We start from the raw sequence: 23,425 nt of genomic DNA, 5'->3' as shown, positions 1-23,425 counted from the left end.
ATGTAATAAAAATATTAATTAAAAAAAAAACAAACACCATGTAAAACTATAGCAGGGTCCGTGGGTAGCAGGATGGTATCTGACATTTCTTGTGTTCAGCATTCTCAGAGAGAATTCTCATTATGTTTAAAGCAGACTAGAGGAGAAAGTAACAGCAGTGTACCCCAATAGACACTACTAGAGAAACTACTTCCTCACGTATTATTGAGACTTCCATTGTGATATTTCACATAGAAAGTCATTTAACAGTAAGTATGTATTGAATCTTTTCCAAACACTGCTCCTGAAAGCACAAAGACACTTCTAAAAACAGCAAACAAGTATGGTCTTGAGGCAAAGATCAGGTTTACCCCACCATAGGCATTCATTTCCTACTTTGTTCCAGAGAGCAGGTGAAGTGGTACAGGTAGGGCTCAAAGTCTAGATGTCAATTTCATTTTCCTCACATGAGGTCATGGCAAGTGGCTTAATTTCTCTATAGCTCTGTTTTCTATAAAATCATATGATATGACAATACCAACTTTACATCCATGATGATGGCTAAATCAATTAATTTTTGCATCATATGAAATGGTGATTGCCACATGTAGAGAGCCATTGATCACTTTTGGGGATTATTGTTATAGTGTTACTTTTATGTTATTGTTACTTCTGTCTAATAACATGCTGCTTAAGATTTCTTTGCTATATTTCTTTCTACTCAAAATGTCAATATGTGCCTAATGATTTTTGATTTAACACAAACCAGCTCTTTATATCTTAAGGTACATTCGTGCCTTTTACTCTCACCTTTATGTATATTATGAGCATCTGCTATGCTAGTCATGTTTGTCCATGAGCTCATAATACCCCTCCTTTCAATTTGAATGTTTTGTGGCAATTCAGCTTAATACTAACGTGTTTGTATAATATGTATAAATCCATGGATTAGACCTTTACAACACAAAAATAACTAAAGTTTTCTCTTCCAATCTATTTGATTTCACTCATTCTTCCATGCAAAGCCTAGATTCTAGTATCAAAATAAACTCGTCTCTCATTCTCATGATCCCATGAATCACCACAGCCTTAAAATAATCTTTAATAGGAAACCTAGTTACTGATGATCTGATGGCTTCTTCCCTGAAAGTCTATCACACTAGCTCCTATTGATGCTCTAAGGTCAGTGTAAAGTATCAGAAAGGGTGTGAGGAAAACATCCATTCTAAAATATTGCAACTTAAGATTTTGTAGTATTCTCTGGGGCTTGTGTTATGTCAGAAGAGAATAACTTCACAAATAGTTTATTAAATATTCTTTTCAGCACATTAGTGATATAAGTCATAACTCTGGATAATTTGAATTTATTATGATTTTTTGATATATTTGTACTGTTTTCTTATATATATATATAATTAAAATACATTAGATCATTTCCCACAACCCTCTCCATCTCCGCCCTATTATACCTCTCCTATTTGCCTCTCCCAATTTCACAGCCTCATCCTCTTTAATTGTTGTTACAGTTACATGTACACATAAATGTATAAACATAAAATATAACCATCTGAGTCCATTCACTATTGCGCGAGTGCCTGTGTGTGTGTGTTTTAGGGATGATTAATTGATATCAGACTATCAGATAACCAATCAGAAGAACATTCCTAGTGAAGATGGGTCATCCTGATCTCAACAGCTGTTAATAACTTGTATCTAGTTGTTTAAGGTTGGACACAATGAGATCTCTCCCATACAGGTTGGAATATCATCTGTTGTTAGAATTGTTCAAGTCTCATTAGGTAGCCATGTTGTTGAGATTTTATGGCTGTAGGATTCCTTTCATAACTGGAAAACACAATTTCACAGTAGACTTCATGGTCACCTAGCTTTTACAATTTTTCTGCTTCCCCTCTTCCTTGATGGTCACTGAGCAGATCCATCAAGTAGAGCTGAGCAATCTCTTGTCAGTTGTTTCCCACATTTTGACTGATTATGTCTTTCTGTAATAGTCTCCTTATGCTACAAAGACTGTTCTTTGATCAGAAATGAGAACTAGTGATAAGCTTTCAGAACTCAGTTAGGCAGTAGACTGGTTTTGGGAAGTTCCAGAGGTAGCATTCTTCCAGACTATATGACCAAACTGACCAAATTAACCTCATGTACTTGTGTGTGTTTACAGTACCAGGTGTAATTTTCCTCCTGTTAAGTGGGCCTTAAGTCCAACTTAAATAGCTATTACTTACTGCCAAGATATGAGGGCCACTATTGTACCTTTAGGGATGCTGTGCTGTGCTGCTCTTTGTTGTGGTTCATAGGTATTCACAGATAGGTAAGACTATTGATTAATTTCCTCTCTTAGCAGTTTGCACATCACCATCTGGTATCATGAAAGTCATCCCTCAGGGAAGAGACTTCTGGGTCAGTTCTAGCTCAAGCCCTGACTCCTATGTCCACAGAATATGGTTTCTTTAGTAATAGGCACTTCCCTTCAACTTGTGGGTAAATATAAAGTACTAATTACCTGTGTTCTCTTCAAATTTATATGTCCCCCATCCTACCCTATTCTTCTGTATTGTCTTCTCTACGCACAATTAAAGCCCTCTCCACATTTCTCATCTTCCTCTTCATGTCACCTATATCCTGCCCTTCTGCCCTTTCCCTCTCTAGATGCCCCCTTCCCTGTCCTTTTTTTTTTTTTTTTTAATGGTCCTGGTTTCTGCAGTTACTCTAGGTTGTATACACACACCTGAAGATTTGGAGCTAGGAGCACAGACTAGAGAAAACATGTTGTTTTTGCCTTTCTGTATAAATTCCCTCAATATTTGGAGTCTGCTTGGGATCATATTATGTAAACATCAAGTTATCTGCACAGGGATCCTGACTTTCAGAAACTTACTAACTCAGGCTTTCTTTTTAATTCTAGAAAAATGTAAAAGTTTGCCTAATAATGTGACCAGTTTTGAGGTGGAAAGCTTGAAACCTTATAAATACTATGAAGTGTCCCTACTTGCCTATGTCAATGGGAAGATTCAAAGAAATGGGACTGCTGAGAAGTGCAATTTTCACACAAAAGCAGATCGTAAGTTTTTGGCTTTAATATTTCTTCCATGAATGGCAAATGACATTTTTATGTGAAATGCATTGCTCTTTCTACTTCTGCTGGCACGTTTGTTTACTTCTGAAGTTTTAAATAATTTAATAGAAAATTATTTAACCACTGCAAATCAAGGTTCACTGTATCTATCTGATAGAGTGACAGAGTTGAAGTAACAAAGCAGGAGGCCTCACCAGCCAGTGTACTTCCTAAGGCTTCAAACACTTAATTAAGCATCTCAGCAACTTAGATTAAAAATTCTCACTTTAGTATCTAGAAACACAAACTGCAGCTAGACACTTAATGATGTCCTACAGAACCCTGATAGAACATTTCATAATATAAAGCATGTTTTGGTACTTATTTCATGTTATGTTTTTCGCTGGAAATTTTAATGGTCTTGCTTCTCGTGTGGCCTTGCTGAAATAAGGCTAAGTTATGTCTCCCTGGTAACTGCTTAATCTCAATTAGGGTCAGGGAAGAAGAAAGAGTCCTGGAGTAAGGTGGAATCTGTGACTACATGACCTAATGGACACCAGATTCCTGGAGGAAAGTTGTCTTCAGTATTACAACACTCTCCATATCATCTAGGCTCACATAATCCCATCATTAGCTCAGGAACATTTGGCATTTGATAACTACAAGAAAAAGGAAGTCAATTTCCTTTAATGATGTGATCTTTGATAGGCTGACCATGTACTATGGTGAGCCCCAAGCCCAAGAACTAGCTTGATGGGGAAAGAAGAAGCAAAGGAGGAATCTCAGAGTTGAATGGGAATGGGTGGAAGGGCAGAGCAGATGGGAAGAGGAAGGGCTTGGCTGTGTATGTATGAAAAGGCTCAAATATATATTGTAAGACATTCTCAAAGAATGAATGAAAATATTGGAAAATTTCTAAGTCCTACAGCCATATGCTCTTGCCTTTTCAGGTTTCTGGGATATTAAAACCAAGGAAAGTGATTAGTTGCTTGAAAAAAAATCTCACTTGGTGTTGAGTAGAATAAATAGGCACAAGAGAGGAGGAGGGCTTGGGCCGTACAGGAGAACTTAACTGTTTCTCAAGCATCCTTCCCGGTCCCCATCCTTCTCACTTCTCACTTCTTCTCACTGCTATTTCATTCCACGTCCTGTTGTTTAGAGATTGTGCACATACTTAGCGCTTCAAGCATGTCTTCTGTGTTAATAATGAATAAGTGATTTTAAAATAATTTTGAATCTGTGTTTGTGTGATGCAGATCAAAGTTGAGAATGCTTTACATTGTACTCATGCTTCAAGGTATTTAAACTTTTACATGTCAAAATATTAAGATAACAAATGTCTCTTTATTTTGATAGGTCCGGACAAGGTCAATGGAATGAAAACCTCCCGGCCGACAGACAATAGTATAAATGTTACATGTGGTCCTCCTTATGAAACTAATGGCCCTAAAACCTTTTACATTTTGGTAGTCAGAAGTGGAGGTTCTTTTGTTACAAAATACAACAAGACAAACTGTCAGTTTTATGTAGATAATCTCTACTATTCAACTGACTATGAGTTTCTGGTAAGGTCATGTGTTCCTTATTCACAGTCTTCCCGAGATATATTATAGTGTTTCATACTTAGTACTTGCATGGCATTAATGATAGTGCTCACATGGACTTACGGATCTCTGATGACTCGTGAAATCAATGATTTAGAACATCAGCGATTTGATGCCAAGTGTTTTCTCTCTGGATTGAAAAGCAATTCTAAATGGCAAACCTTTCTCAGGATATTTGCTACTTCAAAATGACTTAACTGTAGGGGAAACATCGTTCATGTGCCTGTGAGGAGGCATTTCCTGAGCAGTGGATGTTCACTTTCCGTATTTATTTTCACTAAGTTTTCAACTACAAAATCTTAGGTGTGCTTTGAGGTTAGAAAATACTAAAACAAATTAAAAAAAAACATTTGAACATAAAGAACCTTAAGATACCTATTATTTCACTGTGAATTATATATTATATAGATATTTCTGTTATTTATTTGAAAATTTCTATGCAAATCATAACCATTTTAAAGATAGCCTGACATTTTTTCTGTATTGTTTTATCATTAACATTTTTTTGTTATTTAATTTCCAATAGTTACATGGAGTTCTACCATACAGTTTTTACTATATGCTACTAATTACAACTATACTGATCTATAACATAAACAACATTTGGGACCTATGTCTATGAGTAAATAGCCATGTTTCTACTCAATATAAAGAAAACTTAGGGAAGAGAAATCTGGTTTTGTCTTCTAGTTTGAAGGAAGGCATCTTGGCAGGAGCCTGATGTAACTGGTTACATTGCATCTGTATTCAGAAACCAGAGATGGATATTAATGCTCAGCTCAGCCTCTTACTATTACTCCACTTAGGACCATAGACCATTGAATGGTATTTTGGATTGGTCTCCCTAAGCATTTAACCCTTCTCCTCCATACACATGCCTAGAAATTTATCTTTTAGGTGTGTCCAGATCTGTCAAGGTGACAGTAAGTACTAACTAGCCTAAGTCCACTTGCAGGTAACTTTTCATAACCTATTGAACTCACCTTGTCTTTACCTTCCAGCTTGCTCACACATAGTCTCCACCAAACTTCACATTTTCGTGTCTCTCCTCTCTCTTACTGGAGATCTGAATAAGAGCAGTAGCTGTGCTGTAGCCTGAAAGTTGTGCTGTCTTGAAATTTCCTTCACCAAAGAAGTTAATCCATTTCTTTTGGGTTCTCTTTTACTCCCAGCCATGGGCAGAATCTAGCCAGATTCTTTGACAAAATGTATCACGTACATGATACACTCAGCCCTGGACTCCCTCCCACCTCTGATAGTCAATGAACTGGGTCCTTACTATTTGCCTTTCTCTTGGCACTATGGTCCTCGGGTTCCTATCAGAATTATATATTTTGTTCTACTTAGAAGCATTCTAGGCCTTCTCTAGAATGAAACTCTGAACTCTTCTACCTTCTTTGCATAAACCAGTTCCAAAGGAATGAGAATCATGTGCTCAGGCATATCACAACAACGCCTCCATTCCTTGAAGGCGATTCTCTTTGTAATTTTTACTTTATTTATGAAGGCACATGTGTATGTGATCTGGGTATATATGTGCTAGAGTGCACATACATGGAAGGTAAAAGACATATCTGGAAAGTCAATTTTCTCCTTCTACCATGAGATCAAGGGGTTAGACTTAGGTTGTGAGACTTGTGTAGCAAGATATTTTATCTGCTGAGCCATCTTTTTAGTTCCTGGCTTCCTACATTAGCTACTTGTCTTGTTGCTACCACTAAATACATGCCACGTTAAGGTAAGGATGAAAGATCATATTTTTGCTCACAGTTGGAGGGACACAGAACATCCTGGCGAGGAAGGGAAGGTGACAGGAACATGAGGCAACTGGCCAATTTTTATCCACAGATGCAAAGCAAAGAAGGAATGTTAAACATAGTTTCTCTTTATTGTTGAGTCTCTTTATTATTACTACTAATAAATAATAAATATTATATATTATATAATCTAGCATGGATTGGTGCTACCCACACTTAGGGTAGGTCTTACCCCTCAATTAATCTTGAAACTCCTTCACAGATAAGACCTGAGTTCTCCCCATCTCCCCCATAGGTAATTATAGATCTTATCAATTTGACAACAGCATTAACTATCACAATATAATCTTAACAGTGGACTTCAATATAATCTTAACAGTGGACTTCATTGTTTTTTCTTCATTCCACATGTTTTTGTATATCACCTTTTGGGATTATACATTTTGGGGGAGCTAAAAAAATGTATTTTTAATTTATTTTTTACACTCCATATTCTATTCCCTGCCTTCTACCCACCCTCCCACTGCTCCACCTCCTTTCCACCCCACCCTGTCTCCATGTGGATGGGAAGTCCTCTACTGTATGTGTGTTGGATACCTCATCAGCTGGTGTATGCTGTTTGGTGGTCTAGCATTTGAAGATCTCAGGAGTCCGGATTAATTGAGACTGCTGGTCTTTCTACAGGATTGCCCTTCTCCTCAGCTTCTTTCAGCCTTCCCTAACTCAACAACAGGGGTCAGCAGCTTCTGTCCATTGGATGGATGCAAATATCTGCACCAGACTCTTCCAGCTGCTTGTTGGGTCTCTCGGAGGGCAGTCATGATGCTCCATAGCCTCAGTAATAGTGTCAGGGCCTAGGACCTCGGCTGTAGTTGGATTCCACTTTGGGCTCAGGCTCTTCTTCTCCATTTCCATCCTTGTACTTCTTTCAAACAGAAATAATTATGAGTCAGAGGTGTGACTGTGGGATGGCAACCCACAGGACTCACTTGATGTCTTGTCTTCCTGCTGGAGGTGGGCTCTATAAGTTCTCTCTCCCTACTGTTGAGCATTTCATTTAAGGTCCCTTCCTTTGATCCTGGGAATCTCTCACCTCCAAGGTCTCTGGTGCGTTCTGGAGGGTCCCCAACCTCCTATTTCCTGGGGTTGCCTGTTTACATTCTTTCTGCTGGCCCTCAGGGTTTCAGTCCTTTTCCCTCACCCAATACCAGATCATGTTCCCCTCTTCCCTCCATTTCCCTCCACTGGGAGGGAAAGTGGATGGGATGGATTATAAATTTTAACAAGTAGTAGCTCACAGGTTGTGTGTGGTTCAGCTAGTCTGGTATCCAGTACATGCTAGAATCCTGAAGAAGTAGACTCTAATGCCAGAGACAGAATAGGTTGTTAGCAAGAGGGAGGGCAAGCAGGCAAAGAACAAATGTTTCCTTCTTCCTTATCCTTTATATACATTTCCACCAAAAGGCTGTGATTCATATTTAAGGTAAATTTTATCCCCTCCAAAAATATGGACTTAAATTGGGTATTTCTACTTCAAATAATTCAATAAAGAAGAAGAAGAAGAAAAAAAAGAATCCTTCACAAGTGTACCTAGCTGCTTGGGTTTTAGTTAATTCTGGATGTAGTCAAGTTCATAAACAGGAATATTCATGACAAGTAGTTTGGAACACACACACACACACACACACACAGAGAGAGAGAGAGAGAGAGAGAGAGAGAGAGAGAGCGAGCTGCTTTAAATGGTGCTGAAGTGGTATTTACATTGTATGACTTACTGATATGGTGAATTACAGTAACTGATTATCTAATGCAAAATGCTCTTCATATTCCAAGAGGAAAAATATTTCCTCCTTTCATAGTACATTATTATTTTAATGTATTATTGAATAAATATCTTAATATTTTATTAATTCCATGGATTCACCAAGGAAATTGAACAATAGATGGGTAGATGATGTGATTGACATCTGTGTGGTATGCAGAACTTTTGTTGCATCTTGGAAAAATTTCACTCTTTTTTCAGTGCTGTATAACTTTCAATAGCACAAGGATGATTAGTACTGTAGATATCCTTTTAGTCCATTTAAAACAGAGGCATTCTTTGAGAATCATCTACATTGCCTTTCACAATCATTGGTTCTAGCAGATATCCTCTTGACTGAGTGTGCCTTTTCTTTCGGGAGAGTATTCCATATGGAGAAACAATGTGCTATTACCAAGCCATTCTGCATTCTGTTCCATTGAGCACAGCTTCCCCAGTGGCCACAGAGCTCTTGGCACAGTGGTCCTTTAGTCCCACACACACTGAAGTTTTATCTTGTTAATAACTTTACCTGTGGCTTGCCTCTCTTCCTAGGATTCTCTTTTTCCTCTTTTCAAATGTTATAAGTTATTCTGGGATCTATGAGGGAACATTATAAACATAAAATTCAAATTAGGAGATGATTTTTAGTTAGTTATTCCTTCTCTAAGTGTACAAATAGCTCTCTGGTTTTCTTCATTTCACTCACCATAACATATTTCCGCATCCATTAATGTCCCTAAGACAACTTGCACACTCTCATGAGAGTATAATCATCTCTATTCAGTATAACCAGCTCCACTAAAAATATTTATACTTGTTTTGTTATTCATAATTTATTTCTAGTGATTTGTTTTGAGGTGTTTTTCTTGTTCTAGCTTCTTTGTTTATATAAAAAATCATTTTGATCATTATTACCATGGTTTGGGAAAAAAAATTCCTCCATGGCTTGTCGGTTATATCTAAAATCCTGCCAAAAGAATTTAATGGATTCTTAAAGACAATGGTTTGTTCTGGAATATATATATATATATATATATATATATATATATATATATATATATATATATATATATATATACATATATATATGTATGTGTATATATATATATGCATGCATTTGTGGCTCTTAAAATTTTATTGCTGTGAATTTTATTGCTTTGATATCAAGTTGATTTTCTTTTTTATTTGATGTTTATGATCATTTTTTCAACACTGTAATTTTTCATGTGTTTTACCCTTAAAAACATTTGCATTCTACATCCAACTCTTGTAGATAGCAAGTTTACTTTAGAAAGCATGATCATACTATATCTTAAAGTACTAAGCCTTGGTTTCATTTTCTGAACTTTTTCATTTGTTCCTCCATTTTTATTTATTACTGACATAATTACTAAGGTTGATAAACATTTTTTTCTATCTTTTTGACAGCATACAGCAAAATAACATTACAGTTTCAGATTTAACTCAGTTTTTGATGGAAAAAATCAGTGTTCTATGAGAAATAATGTACAGTTTATAATATGCCATACACACATATAGTAGAAAACCAAATTCTTTTCTTTTTCTTAACTGAAATTTAGGTCTCTTTTCACAATGGAGTGTACGAGGGAGATTCAGTTATAAGAAATGAGTCAACAAATTGTAAGTCATCCTGGCCTATTTTTTCTACCTCTATATGTATGCACTTGTTTGAACAAAACTGTTTTATTTTGCATCCATAGATTGATTCATTACCTGCTTATATGTATTATATAAATATTTGAAACTTACAAAAATTACAGTATCATAAAAATCAAATTAATAGATTTGATCACTTGGTCAATATGTAAATGTTGCCTTAATTACAAGTTTTAAGAGGATTTATCTGCACAAATATTTTTGGTAACCCTTTTGAATGAGATTGCTTTCTTGACTATAATGTTCATAAATCTGTGTTGCTGCTGTGTCTGCTGGTTACGTTCAGATTGCTAAGAGACTTTAAGTGTCTAAGGCATCATTATTGACAACAAGACACTAAAAGCAGGTTTGGGGTCATGAATAGCTACATCTCTCTGTGTTCTACACACTCTACAGTTTACTGGAACCAAACTATTTAGCCTCATTTCAGGAATTAAGGAGCTGAGGTGCAAAAGTGGTGGGTTTCTGGCCAAATTTCCTTCTAGGGAGTAAGACCTAAGGTTAGAAACTTAACATCCTGGCTCTGGGGTTCAAACTGTGGTGTCACTTCACAGGTGTAGTATATTTCCATGAATGAAAAGGATGGTATGTAACACAGGATAAAGACATTGCCAACAGTACTTTGCTCTGTTTTCCCTATGAGTGTGATGCACACTGGTTCTCAGTGAAAGCTCGAGCTAGGGAAAGCATTAATCCTCACTGTCAAATGAAATAAATTTTGTCTCTTGGTTAATTGGTTTTATTCCCCAGTGAACATGTAAGAGATTTATCTTTGTGGGATAGAAGCTTTTATGAATCCCTTAGGAGGCTACCTACTTTTGTGCTGAGTGGTAAACTATAAGTTCCTTTCTGAAAACTGTAATAACTACATTACCTCATTGATTCCTTTAAAATGAGTCTCTGAAAGGGAATTAAATCTAAGTAATAGTTTTCTACAAAAGTACATTATTTAATGAAAAGACATGGAAGTACTCATCTATATTCTAATTAGTCTCTTTAAGTATAAATGCCTTGGGAATTTTGAAATAACAGAGCCTAAAACTGCAAAATCAAGATTTTAATGTGTTTCATTTTATTCTATAAATTTAGCCTTGACTTCACAATAAATGAAAAATATTAAAATTCTAATTCATGAAGGTTACTCTTGTTCTAGCAAAGTATTTGAAATAATAAGCTCTTTTGTGTCACTTTCTATTTCTAGTTAATGCTAAAGCACTGATTATATTCCTGGTGTTTCTGATTATTGTGACATCAATAGCCTTGCTTGTTGTTTTGTATAAAATCTATGATCTGCGCAAGAAAAGATCCAGGTAAGAGACAGTTAATTCTGAAATAGAAGGCACTGGCTGTTGTAATAATGTTTCAAACTGGCATCCAAAATTCATTGCCCGAGCAATGGACTAGAAAAGATAGTATAAACTTAGTTCACATCTTAATATTGAGTCAAGTACTTAACATGGAATTATTGGCTTCCTGTAAGTACTTATATTCTCTATGTTTGCTAATGGTAGTGTAAGCTTGTTTTCACAGTAATAATCAGTGTAAAGAATGCATATCTTTTAATCCTCAGTGGATGAAAGCAATCTGGGGGCAACAATTGAAAAAGAGGGAAGTTGTGGGCAGTGTGTTCATTTCTTTGCCTAAGAAGATAAAATTTTATGGAAAAAAATGGGAGAATTCACTTAATTTCTCATTCTTCTGAAATTTGCAGGCAATTCTTGGTTTCTTTGCTCCCACTGCTTTCTGAACTCTCCCCAAGTTCCTGTTTTCCCTTTTCAGTTTTCCATCCTTCATCCTCTTTTCTCTGCTACCTCTCCCCTCCCCCTCTTCTGTGACCCTCGTCTGTACTTGTTGCTCCACCGAGTGCATTTATAAATTGATATTTTCTCAGTTAAGCTGAGTGCCAGCTGAATGCCATATTCTTGCAAAGACAGAAACTTTTATTTTATTTTATTTTATTTTATTTTCACAGCAATTTAGATGAACAACAGGAACTCGTTGAAAGGGGTGAGTATGAATAATTTTGGCTGATGAATATTATTTTTCTGAACTTGTGTTCACTTATCTTAAAATAAGGGCTGGGCATCTCTAATTCAACCTGGGCTTTGTCCATCGACAAAATGAAACATATGTATCTGTTCTGAAAGTAGACATCTATGTGAGGTTTTCAATCACAATAATATCACAAATATTATCCATGGCATTGAAAATGCCACAGTGACAGGCCATGGTCTCTGCTCTTCAAGGGCAGAATAGAAAAGAGGAAGCCAGGTGTATTGATAAGTAAAAGAGCACTGTGGTAAATGTTGTAGCTCTGCAGCATGCATGGTCCTGCATAAAGATAAAATATAGAAAACTGTCTGTGGGGAGGACAGGAATTTGGTTTGGTAAGGATGCTGGGAAACATCAGACCATTTAGTGAGGAAGGAAGATGGTATTCCACAGTGATGCTATGATATGGAGTGTCTTCAGGTTTTGGCAGGGTGTGATGGTGGATCCTCCCACTGAAGGCCCAGTGATTACTAAGACACTTTATATAAAAAGGACACGCCTTCTTCTGATTGTTATATAATTACTTTAGTTTTTAAAGACAGGATCCAATAAAAATCATTAGAGATATTTAAACTGTGCTTGTAATAAAGTATTTAGTTTTTCTCTTATTTATGACACTGAATTTTAAAATGTCTCTGTCTTGTGTTACCTTCTGTATGAAGGGTTTCCTTCAGACAACAGGAGATACCACGCTGTGCACAACAGCTTCAGGGCTTGTTCTTTGGAGCTCTGTAGTTTAGGTCCTTGAGACTATATCACAGCCTGACATGGCTGTATTTCTTCACATATTTGTTTAATACCCTCCCATAACAAGGCTGCACACATTGGGAAGGCAGAGAGGTTCCTTTTTGTTTCAATGTTTTCTCCCCCTGGGTCAGGATATTGAAATCAGTGCATGCCAATGAATAGAACAAGTCATCAAGATCACATGTCTGGAGGAGTGTTAGTCCTGTTAGACTGAGGGGAGAGGCAGGAAGAAAGGTCTAGCCATACCTGGGCAGAAGGTCAAATATAGTTTCCAGAGTTAAGGTGGATTGGAAGTATAGGGTGTTTTCTCTTGTAATTAGTACAAGGGATACTTTAGAACTTACCCACTCTAAACACAGCCAAGTCAGCCTGGCTGAGGTCTAGACATCTCCCATCACTGAGAGGAACTGGCCAGAGAGACAATTGTGTTTGAAAAACAGAGTTTATTGTGAGCAGTAAGATAAGTATGTCACACTCATGGACAACTTCTTTCTGCATCTGACAATGGGGACAGTTAATATGATACCCATAGCAAGAACCAGAAACAGGAGATGGGTGACTAGGAGAAACATTTCCATGTGTGACAGTACAACTTTCCTGAGTCTTTTAAAACTGTGGTTTCTGGGGTTGGACAGACAGTTCAGAGGTGAAGAGCTCTGGCTTCTCTGGAAAAAGGCTCTGGGTTAGTTCCTAACATTCACTTGGCCACTTAAAATTAGCCTAAAATCCAGTTCCAGGGAATCAGATACTTTCTTCTGTCCTGTGCGGGCATGGCACGCAGATGGTGCGTGTGCATACAGGGAAAACTTATACACATAACTCAAATATGACAAACATATCTAGTAAAAACTGTTTTGTCAAGTTTTGTATGCAAATATAACGTGTTATAAAAATTCTCATAAAGGACATGATTCAATGGGAAAAAAAGGGGGTATTCAGTACACATCTGTATTGTTTGTTTGTTTGTTTGTTTTTCTCACAGAAAGTTATACTACTATCTATAATGTTTTTTCTTTCAGTTTTTATTCTGGAGATACAATGTGAATATAATGAATATAATTTATTTGTCAGAATAGGGTAACCAAATTAAGGTGAATAGTGGGCAGAATAGTATTAATTATTTTCTATTGTCATGCGTGCAATTATAGTATTCAACAAAAGTTAAAAATAAAGTCTGGGGTAGAGTTCCTGTGTGGATAGCATGTCTAGCACCCATGGGTCTGATGGTGTGTGTGTGTGTGTGAGAGAGAGAGAGAGAGAGAGAGAGAGAGAGAGAGGAGGCAAAGGAGAGGGAGAGGGGGAGAGAGAGGGGGAGAGGGGGAGAGGAGGGAGAGAGAGGGGAGGGGGAAAGGGGGAGAGAGGGAGAGAGGGAGGTAAGAGGGAGAAGGGGAGAGGGAGAGAGGGGGACGGGGAGAGGGAGAGAAGGAGAGGGAGAGCAAAAGGCAGAAATGAAAAGAAAGTAATAATCATGGCATACAGAAATCTGTCAGTTACTACAAATTGAATGTAATCAAGCAAAATAAATGACCGTCTAACAATGATAATATTTGGTCAGGGACCTTTTATCTAGGCATAGGAAAAATAGGTACTCATTCTCATAGAGGGAACAGAACAAAGCCAGAAAAAGACTGGGGTACAAGATTTAGAAGTCCTTAATTTATAGGCAAATGTCTACATATGAATGAAATTCCCTGCACAGATAGGGAGAAGGGAAATGGCTGAGGTATGAACTCTAAGTGCATGCAGATCTGATGGACAGACAGACAGATGAAACACAGGTCTCACCTCTAACTTGTTTACAGATGATGAAAAGCAGCTGATGGATGTGGAGCCAATCCATTCTGACATTTTGTTGGAAACATACAAAAGGAAGATTGCTGATGAGGGCAGACTGTTCCTGGCTGAATTTCAGGTATGAGTTGTCCTTGACAGAGGGTAAGAAAGTCCACATAGTCTTCAAGATGATTCCGTGTTGCATATATATGCATAACCATTTGCCTTAATAATTTATCCACCGGGCACAGAAATATAATATAGTCATACGTTACTGCAATACTTATAGGTGAGGGATTCAGAGAGGGTGGCCAGGCCACTCACAATAGGCAGCTGGGAGGGTTTATAGCATAATGCTCTGGTGCATTTTATCTGAGTGTGAAGTCCTGTCGCAAACTGGCTTGGCTCCTTTGTCCTTGAGTTCTCGATGACTACCTAATTATCAGTCACTAAGTTATTTTATATTTTCCATTTAACATTAAATTTCTTTTGAAATTAAATTAAGTTTAATTGTTCTATCATTAATTTCTTTAAAAATATGTTTTTCCCCAGAATTCATAATAAAGTTAATTCCAAATGTACCATGATTGTCAGTATAAAGGATATATTATGTTACCCCATTTACCCAAAGTGATAACTGATAATGGATAAAACTCTGTTTTCTCTCCCTCCCTCCCTTCCTCCCTCCCTCCCTCCCTCCCTCCCTCCCTCCCTCCCTCCCTCCCTCCCTCCCTCCTTCCTTCCTTCCTTCCTTCCTTCTTTCCGTTTTCTGCCTCGCTGCCTCCTTTCTTTTCCTCCCTTCTTCCCTCCCTCATGCTATCCCACCTCCTTCTTTTGGGAATCTTCTGTAACCCAAAGAATATTTGTATCTTTCAGAGCATTCCACGGGTATTCAGCAAGTTTCCCATCAAAGATGCCCGAAAGCCCCACAATCAGAATAAAAACCGTTATGTTGACATTCTTCCCTGTGAGTGGACTTTGGAACTGAGTTTCTGTGTTTTGACACCGTATGGCTACTCTTTAGTTTAGTATTAATTTCTTTTTCTTTAATCAGATGATTATAACCGTGTGGAACTCTCTGAAATAAATGGAGATGCAGGGTCCACCTACATAAATGCCAGCTACATTGATGTAAGTAATGTATGTGCTGGGCTTCCTTTTGGCTTCTTTTGACTGTCAGAAATGTTTGTTTTCTTTACATCTATGTGTTTTACTTAGTTCCTCAACTGGTTTTGCAAGAATTTAAAGAAGTTATTATAAATATTTAAAGTTAAGCCCATGGCATCACTGACACCAAAACCAAAATCCATTAACGTTTACGAAGATTGTTAGATGTATTCTTGCTGGTGCTAGGTGTAAAATAGGGTTTTCTCCTGATGAAAATTAAAATCTCCTCGTTGTGCATGAAAGTATCTCTGCATGGATTTTTCATAAGAACTCTGCATTTGCTGCAGCCGAGCATGCTATGCCCACTAATACATGAGAACTGGAGAACTCGAGTACTTTAGTTATTATGAAACTGTAATGAAATTAGGGAAGGCTTAAACTTGAGATGGAGTTTAGGTCTGCCTAAGCCCAAGCTGGCGTGCTTCTGTTTACTGAGCATGGCAGCAGTTTCTCCATTGGTGTGTCCATCTCTCCCTTGTAGTTATCCAAATTGAAAAGATCTAGACAAAACTTAGTGATGACATTTACAAATTTGACATCTATAAGTCTTAAATAAATGGGTTTCATGTGAGTTCAAGAATTTTACAAGATAGGAAAACACATATAAGTTGAGAACATGTCTTTAGCCAATATACCCAGTATCTCCTTCTTTCAAGAGAGTGTTCATGTTTGTACATGTTTCTTAACAGGAAAGTAAAACGCCAACCTTCATTAAGACTTTTATTTATAAATATTATATCCACACCATGATGTAGCCTGCTATTTTCTGAATATGCATATAAAAACATACATACCTTAGATGTGCATATCTGTATACATATAAATCTATACATAGTATAAGTGGTGACTCTATAGCCATCTAAAATATTTATATACACATAGATCGATTTTTCTATACATAGAACACATATAATAGTACTCCAAACAGAAAGATTACAGATTCTTTCTGTAATGGCCCAGACAGCAAATAGGCTTGACTTTTCAGATCAGAGTTAACTTTTGTCATAAATACTCAAGTCTTGAGTGGCCCAGCATCCCTTGAAGGTATGTATATTGGCTAGTCACAAAAGACTTTAGGTATGAAGTTAGATCTTGCTAGATTTGCTCTCAGGCTTATCTATTTCTTTCTTGTTCGTGTTACAAAATACATGAAGAGGACAATTTAGGCTCATGGTTTGAAGTATACTGTATGACTATAAGGAAGGTGCATCTGCAGGAGTGTGGGTAGCCAATCACATTGCATCTACAGTCAGGAAGCAAAGAGACAAGCGCTATGCTAGGGCTCCTGTGTTCTTTCATTCAGTGAAGGACTTCTATCAAGGCAAATGACCAGTGTTACCTACAATTAGGGTAGGTCCTAACTCATTTAATCTTCTCTGGATACTCCCCTACAGACATGTGCAGAAGTTTGTCTCTAAGGTGATCTTAAATATTATCAAATTGGCAATCAAAATTAAACAAGTACAGGGTAACGGGAGCTTGAAAGATGGCTCAGCAGTTAAGAGAACTGCCTGCTTTTGCAGAGGATCTAGGCTTGGTTCCCACCACCCATACCAGGAAGTTCACAAACACCTGTAACTTCAGTTACAAGCATTTGCACATATGTTGAGTGTGTATACACACACACACACACACACACACACACACACACACTTGAAAAACACAAACTTCAAAAAGATTAAGCATCACAAGCTATAATTTGTTCCCCAGACCCAACAAATTTTTGCATCTTTTTAAGTCTGCTTCATACATTTCTACTGCTACAAAGAAAGATGCAGTGTGCCATCTTGACTCATATTATTACAGTGTGGGTTTTAATTTAATTTATCTATAGAGTAAATTTCTAAAAGAGAAATTTCAGGTCCAAGGAATCCACATAATTATGTTTATTTTTTTTAAAGATTTCTACATGGCAGCAGCCCTAACTTACAATCCATCTGCAACATATGAATGTGTTTGTTCATATTTTTTAAAAAATGTACTATTGAAAACTAACTTAATTATCTTGTATGTGATAAAGTGTGTTTTATGGTATGGTATTTGCTGATTAAATTTCTCTGTAATTCTCAAACCTTTTTACAAAGGATGGCAGTTGAAGTTGAGGCCTTTTGTTATTATTTTGTTTTGCTTACATGAATGTGTAAAATTTTATTGAAGTATAAAGTCAAATTTCAATTTATCATAATTTATATTATGATATATTACATATATCATAATTTATAGATATTTGTTTTTGAGATCTGGAATAAAAAAAGATCACAAACTAGTACCATGAAAATAACATAAATCTATTCTCTGAGTCCTTGAGCTTAGAAATCTCAAAGCATGCTCTCAATATAATCATGTTCACTAGAGGTCTCATGGGAAAATTCCTATTTGTACTTTCTGGCTTTTGGACGCTTTTAGCTCTCCTTGGTTTTGCTGGATAATGGCTGGCTCTCTCTACTCTCTGCCTCCACCTTGTGGCCTTCTTCCCTCTTACAGCCCCTGTAAATTTCATGTTCACCCCCTGTCACTTAAATGGACCCTGGTCATTGTCCTTGAGATATCCTGTTAACTCTCAGATCCACAAAGACATTTCATTTAAAGGAACAGTCTGCAGTTGCAGCTAAGTAGAAAACTTGAAGACAAGAATTTAATCAACTGCACAGTCTATTCAAAAGCATAAACTAATTTGGAAATACTTTCTTGTTGAACCACTCATGAAGCATATACCTTTGTAATCGCTGTGTTTATCATTAATAAATTTACTTTGTAAGATATCTTATGGGTTTCCAGAGCCAAATTACTCACATAAATAGTTATGACTCTTTGTTAACAATACTACAACCTACTAAGTGCATTTGTTGTTTCTCGACCATCATTTTTAATGATTTCCACATATTAGTTAAATAACACCCACAACTCACTGTGAAATAGTCCCACTTTCTCTGGGAGAACCAGAATTGTCACTCTATCCTTGGTAGTCTCTGAAGACAACAACTAAACCTGTCTCTCATCAAATATTTTTGATATCTAACACTTTTTGTATTATTTTTAAAAATGCATATTCCTGTTTTAATTTTACCATTAATGTATTAATTTTACATATAAACAACAGACCCCCTCCTCCCCATTCACCCCTCATACAGACCATTCCCCCATACTCCTTTCCCCTTCTCCTCAGAGAAGGAGGAGGCCCATCCGGGTACCAACTTTAGCGCATCAAGGCACAGGACTAAGAACACCTCTCCCACTGAGACCAGATAAGGCAGTGCAGTTAAGGGAATAGGACCCATGGGGCAGCAACAGAAATAGGGACAGCCCCCACTCCAGTTGTTGGAGGACCAGCATGAAGACCAAGCTGCATATCTGCTACATATTAATGAGGGGTGTGGGTCTAGCCTATGCACACTTTTTGGTTGGTATTTCAGTCTCTGGAAGACCTTAAGGAATCCAACTGAGTTAAAGATGAACCTACATGTGCCAATGACTTCCATAATATAAACTCCTATTTCCATTTTACATGTTATCCGCAAAGCTTGTTTCCAGAACAAAGCAACACTTTCAGATGTGCAGAATAGTCCCCCGAAATACCATAATAACTGTTCCTAATTTTCACCTCCATTCGAACTGATTTGGGCAAGTGTCCTCTGCAGGACAGACAATTAGTGGTGAACAAGTTTTGTATAAGAGTACACAAGTTCATTTTCCAAATGTCTTGTTCTTCAAAGAAATGTAATTGAGAGCAAAATTAGCAATCCTAGAGATTTTTTTCAGGACTTAGGTAGACTCTAGAAATAAATAGCTATACATTCTGTTCAAATAGGTTTGATAATTATGGGGTCAAGTTATAATTATGTTTCTCCAACTGAGCTCCAATGCCCTGGAAAGCAGATCTCCTCAGCTCCTAGACAGGTAGTAACTAAGCATGTATTAGATGAATAGATATATGCACACAACTGAAACCATCATGAAACTTACAAAAATGAACTAGAGGTTCATATAACTGATATGCAAAGTTTCAATCAATGGCAAAGCTAGCACATCCTGTGGAATTTTCCCATTAATAAAGTAAATTTATGCTATTTGAGAGAGTCTTGCAAGGAATTAGCATATTTCATATGCCTCTGTATTGCTTCCTTATCCTAACCAGTGAAGCAGAGAAAGCAGTCATTACAGATAATGAATGTTTTTATTTTCATATCTGGAATGGCATAAAAGGACTCTAGGGAATCCACAGTGTGTTCCAGCAATAGTTAATATGTGGAAATGTAGGTGTGCTCCCAGAGGGATTTAGTGCAAGAAATTGAGCAGAACTCTGAAAAGGAACCCCCATGACTGGTGAAAAGGTCTGAATAGTAGGTGATTCTGTGGGGTAGGGGGTTTATCAGAAAGGAAAGGATGAATTTGTCTTGTTAATTGCTGCACCATCTCAGATGAGACAAAGTGTAATTATAAAAGCTGTTTGGAGTACTTCATGGCAAAAATATATTCAGGTCATGAATCCTGTTTGGAAATGGTAGCTAACCTGTTCAGCACCATTAAATGTCTTGTTGCACATTAATCCTCCCCCTGCAGCAACCTGAAAATGGCCATGTGTTTACAACCATGACAGAGCTATATCAGCTTCTGATTCACAGTATTTTGTGTTAATGATTAAGTGTTCCATAAATGACTGTTCTCTTTGTGTGTTTTGATCAGGGCTTCAAGGAACCCAGGAAATACATTGCTGCACAAGGTAATTCATTTTACATCTTGCAGTTTCTCCTAGAAACTTGTTTTATAGCACTTCTGAGGATTGGATAACTTGTACTTAACTCCTAGGGCCCCGGGATGAGACAGTTGATGACTTCTGGAGGATGATCTGGGAGCAAAAGGCCACAGTTATTGTCATGGTCACACGATGTGAAGAAGGAAACAGGGTAAGAACCCAGAAGGCTGGAAGTTGGGGGTGGGAAAAAGAAATGCTGAGCTGCATTTGGTATAATTTATGCAGACAATTTTCTGCTTTGACCTTGCTAACATTTTATTTCATGTGTGTTGGAAACACACACACACACACACACACACACATACACATACATACATATGCATATATATGCATAAATGTATGTATATACGTGTATATGTATACATATATGTGTGTGTATATATATATATATACATGTATATATACATGTATATATACATGTATATATATACATATATACAAAGTGTGTGTGTGTGTGTGTGTGTGTGTGTGTGTGTGTGTAACTTTTAAGTGAACTGATTTTGAAGCTCATATTTGATATTGTAAATTTCAGACATTGTTATGTGACAACTTCACAAGTATTTATGAATGGCCACAGCAAAAACTGATGTTGCATAGACAGTGGACACTCAAGTAATTCAATGTTGGAAGAAATAAAAAGCCTATAAGTTCCTGAACCTGGAAGTAACCACTTGCTAGCATGTCACCTGTGATAATCCTTTTTGCAGTCTTCTTGTGACAGCTGGCAAAGGCTGGGCAGATCATCCTTCTGTTACTTAGTTAAGAGAAACCATTCAGAAACATTAATGAGAAATAAAACACATTTCAGCTCAAGGTGCACGTGTTATTTAAAAAGTGTGCAAGTGTTTGGGGGAATATCAGTTGAATACATTTTTGGTTATTGGTGTTTTGGGAGTAAGCTGGAACTGTATTACAATAGACTAGAGTCATTAATGATTCTTTTAAACTGTAGAACAAGTGCGCAGAATACTGGCCAAGCATGGAGGAAGGCACTCGGGCTTTCAAAGATATTGTTGTGACAATCAATGACCACAAACGATGTCCTGATTACATCATTCAGAAGCTGAACGTTGCACATGTGAGTTTGTCTCATTCTATAACTTTGGGCTTGGTATGGCTTTTTCTAAGAGTGCAGCTAAGGAATGTAAAATGTGAGGAACTAAAACACATCTGGGAAAAATTATTTTTAATGATCTTCAGGAGAAAGAGTCAGGTGAAAACAACCATGAAAGCTAACAGGATCAAATTTTAATTGCTGATTGAGGCATTGTTTGTCTGCACCAATCACACTCTTCCACTGGTCCTTTGAAGTAGTAACAAACAGGTCCCCAAGATGTGCTTTGTCAGGGACAAGGTTGTTAAGTGGAAAAACAAACAATCATGGTTCTGAGTAGTCTCTCTGAATAATGGGAAGCATATTTTAGAATATGGCACATTGTATGAGCATATTAAAACATACTAAGTTATAACTATACAAGGGGGAGAGAGAGGGAGGGGGAAGAGCAAAGGAGGGAGGGAGGGAGGGAAATATTTTGTTCAGCAAAGGAAGAGGTCAACATGGTAAGACTTGAAATAGAGGTCATCTCTTATTATGCAATTCAATTTTCTGGAAAATTCTAGATATGAATACATGAATACAGAACATATGAATACAGAACATACATCAGGAGTTGCCTTAGGCTCAGAGTGTCAGAATATGGAGTGAGATGAGCTCAGACTTTCACTTTGTAGTGCCAAAATGTTTTTCCATTACATAGTGATGAGGTACCATTCTGGAGTTTTTGATTCACCATGTATACCCTAGTAATGCAATTGAAATTTCCACACTTTATCTGAGTTAAACATTTCTTTGAATCCTACTTTTGGAGGCTCGGTAACCTGAACTTTATTAATACACGTTTTCCCCGGGAAAACAAATCAAAACAAAACAAAACGCCATATTTGCTGGGTATTTCTCCTAAAGCCCTCTTTGCTCTGATGGCATCCCCCCCTGCTCTGCTTTTGGGGATGAACAATCCTGTCTAAAGCCAATAGAAAAATGCATGCTGGGCAAGGGATGCTATTGCATGTATATGGGAACTGTACAGAAGCCAATGCTTATCTACTCACTGTGATTATTCTGAGCTATCTGTTCTAATGAATTTATGTGTTGTCTATTGGAAAGCTAAAAAGAAAATATTATCTTATTAGTTATATTTTGAAAGGCGGTAATTCTCTGGGTGAGAATCTATAGAGCAGAACACAAACTAAATAATTAATTATACTTCTCCATGTGGGAAATAGTCCTGCTTGCTGGGAAACCAAGTAGATAAATTCTAAAGAGCTATGTGGATGGAATTTACTCAGTATACAAAACTCCGTCTATTATGGCTCTCCGTGTCTTAGGGTTTTTTTTATTTTTGTTTTGTTTTTTGTTTTTTAAACTTTGACTTCATAGCACAGAAGGTCCAAGGAGTTTCTACTTTATTAACTCTTTCTTTATCCGCTCATTACTGGTTTACTGGTCAGTGCATGTGATTCTTAGTCTGACTTCTCATGAACTGTTAGTAGTGGGATAGGAAATTCAGTTCTGGAAAAGCAAGGTAGAGAGGGTCTGAGGCAAGGGTTTGGAGATACTTACAGAAGGAACCTATTGTACAGGTCTTCTGTTTTATATATCTGCCTCACTGAGTTTGTTTTGAAAGAAACTTTCTCAAAGAATGCCTTCTCTCTTGAGTAGAAAAAAGAAAAAGCAACTGGAAGAGAAGTGACTCATATCCAATTCACCAGCTGGCCAGACCATGGGGTTCCTGAAGACCCTCACCTGCTCCTCAAACTTCGACGGAGAGTTAATGCTTTTAGCAACTTCTTCAGTGGTCCCATTGTGGTGCACTGCAGGTAAAGACTCTGTAGGGCAAGTAGGCCTGTCAGTGTGTCCAACCCTTTGGTTGGGCAGTTAGGGAGATCTTTATTAGCTAGTGCTATTTTGTAAACAATCTGCTAAGATGAACTTATATTTATTTCTCAAATAGTTGTCTTATGAATTGACATTTTATAATT

The 23,425-nt window shown here is 37.1% G+C and overlaps 1 protein-coding gene across 9 annotated transcripts in view; it reads left to right on the top strand.

The window, feature by feature from the left end:
- Ptprc (protein tyrosine phosphatase, receptor type, C) overlaps positions 1-23,425 on the top strand; it is a 112,898-nt gene that overhangs the window by 71,657 nt on the left and 17,816 nt on the right. For all 9 annotated transcript variants that reach the window (NM_001268286.1, NM_011210.4, NM_001111316.2 and 6 more), the window contains 12 exons: positions 2,903-3,058; positions 4,409-4,617; positions 9,798-9,858; positions 11,096-11,204; positions 11,867-11,901; positions 14,496-14,605; positions 15,343-15,433; positions 15,521-15,597; positions 20,317-20,353; positions 20,440-20,537; positions 21,339-21,464; positions 23,106-23,263. In NM_001268286.1, the coding sequence (NP_001255215.1) occupies positions 2,903-3,058; positions 4,409-4,617; positions 9,798-9,858; positions 11,096-11,204; positions 11,867-11,901; positions 14,496-14,605; positions 15,343-15,433; positions 15,521-15,597; positions 20,317-20,353; positions 20,440-20,537; positions 21,339-21,464; positions 23,106-23,263 (1,267 nt within the window). The remainder of the gene's footprint in view (positions 1-2,902; positions 3,059-4,408; positions 4,618-9,797; positions 9,859-11,095; positions 11,205-11,866; positions 11,902-14,495; positions 14,606-15,342; positions 15,434-15,520; positions 15,598-20,316; positions 20,354-20,439; positions 20,538-21,338; positions 21,465-23,105; positions 23,264-23,425) is intronic.

This window comes from Mus musculus, chromosome 1 (genome assembly GCF_000001635.26).
Source record: "Mus musculus strain C57BL/6J chromosome 1, GRCm38.p6 C57BL/6J".
NCBI lineage: Eukaryota > Metazoa > Chordata > Mammalia > Rodentia > Muridae > Mus > Mus musculus.
The sequence above is the reverse complement of the archived record's forward strand: the minus strand, read 5'-3'. Positions and strand labels throughout refer to the sequence as shown.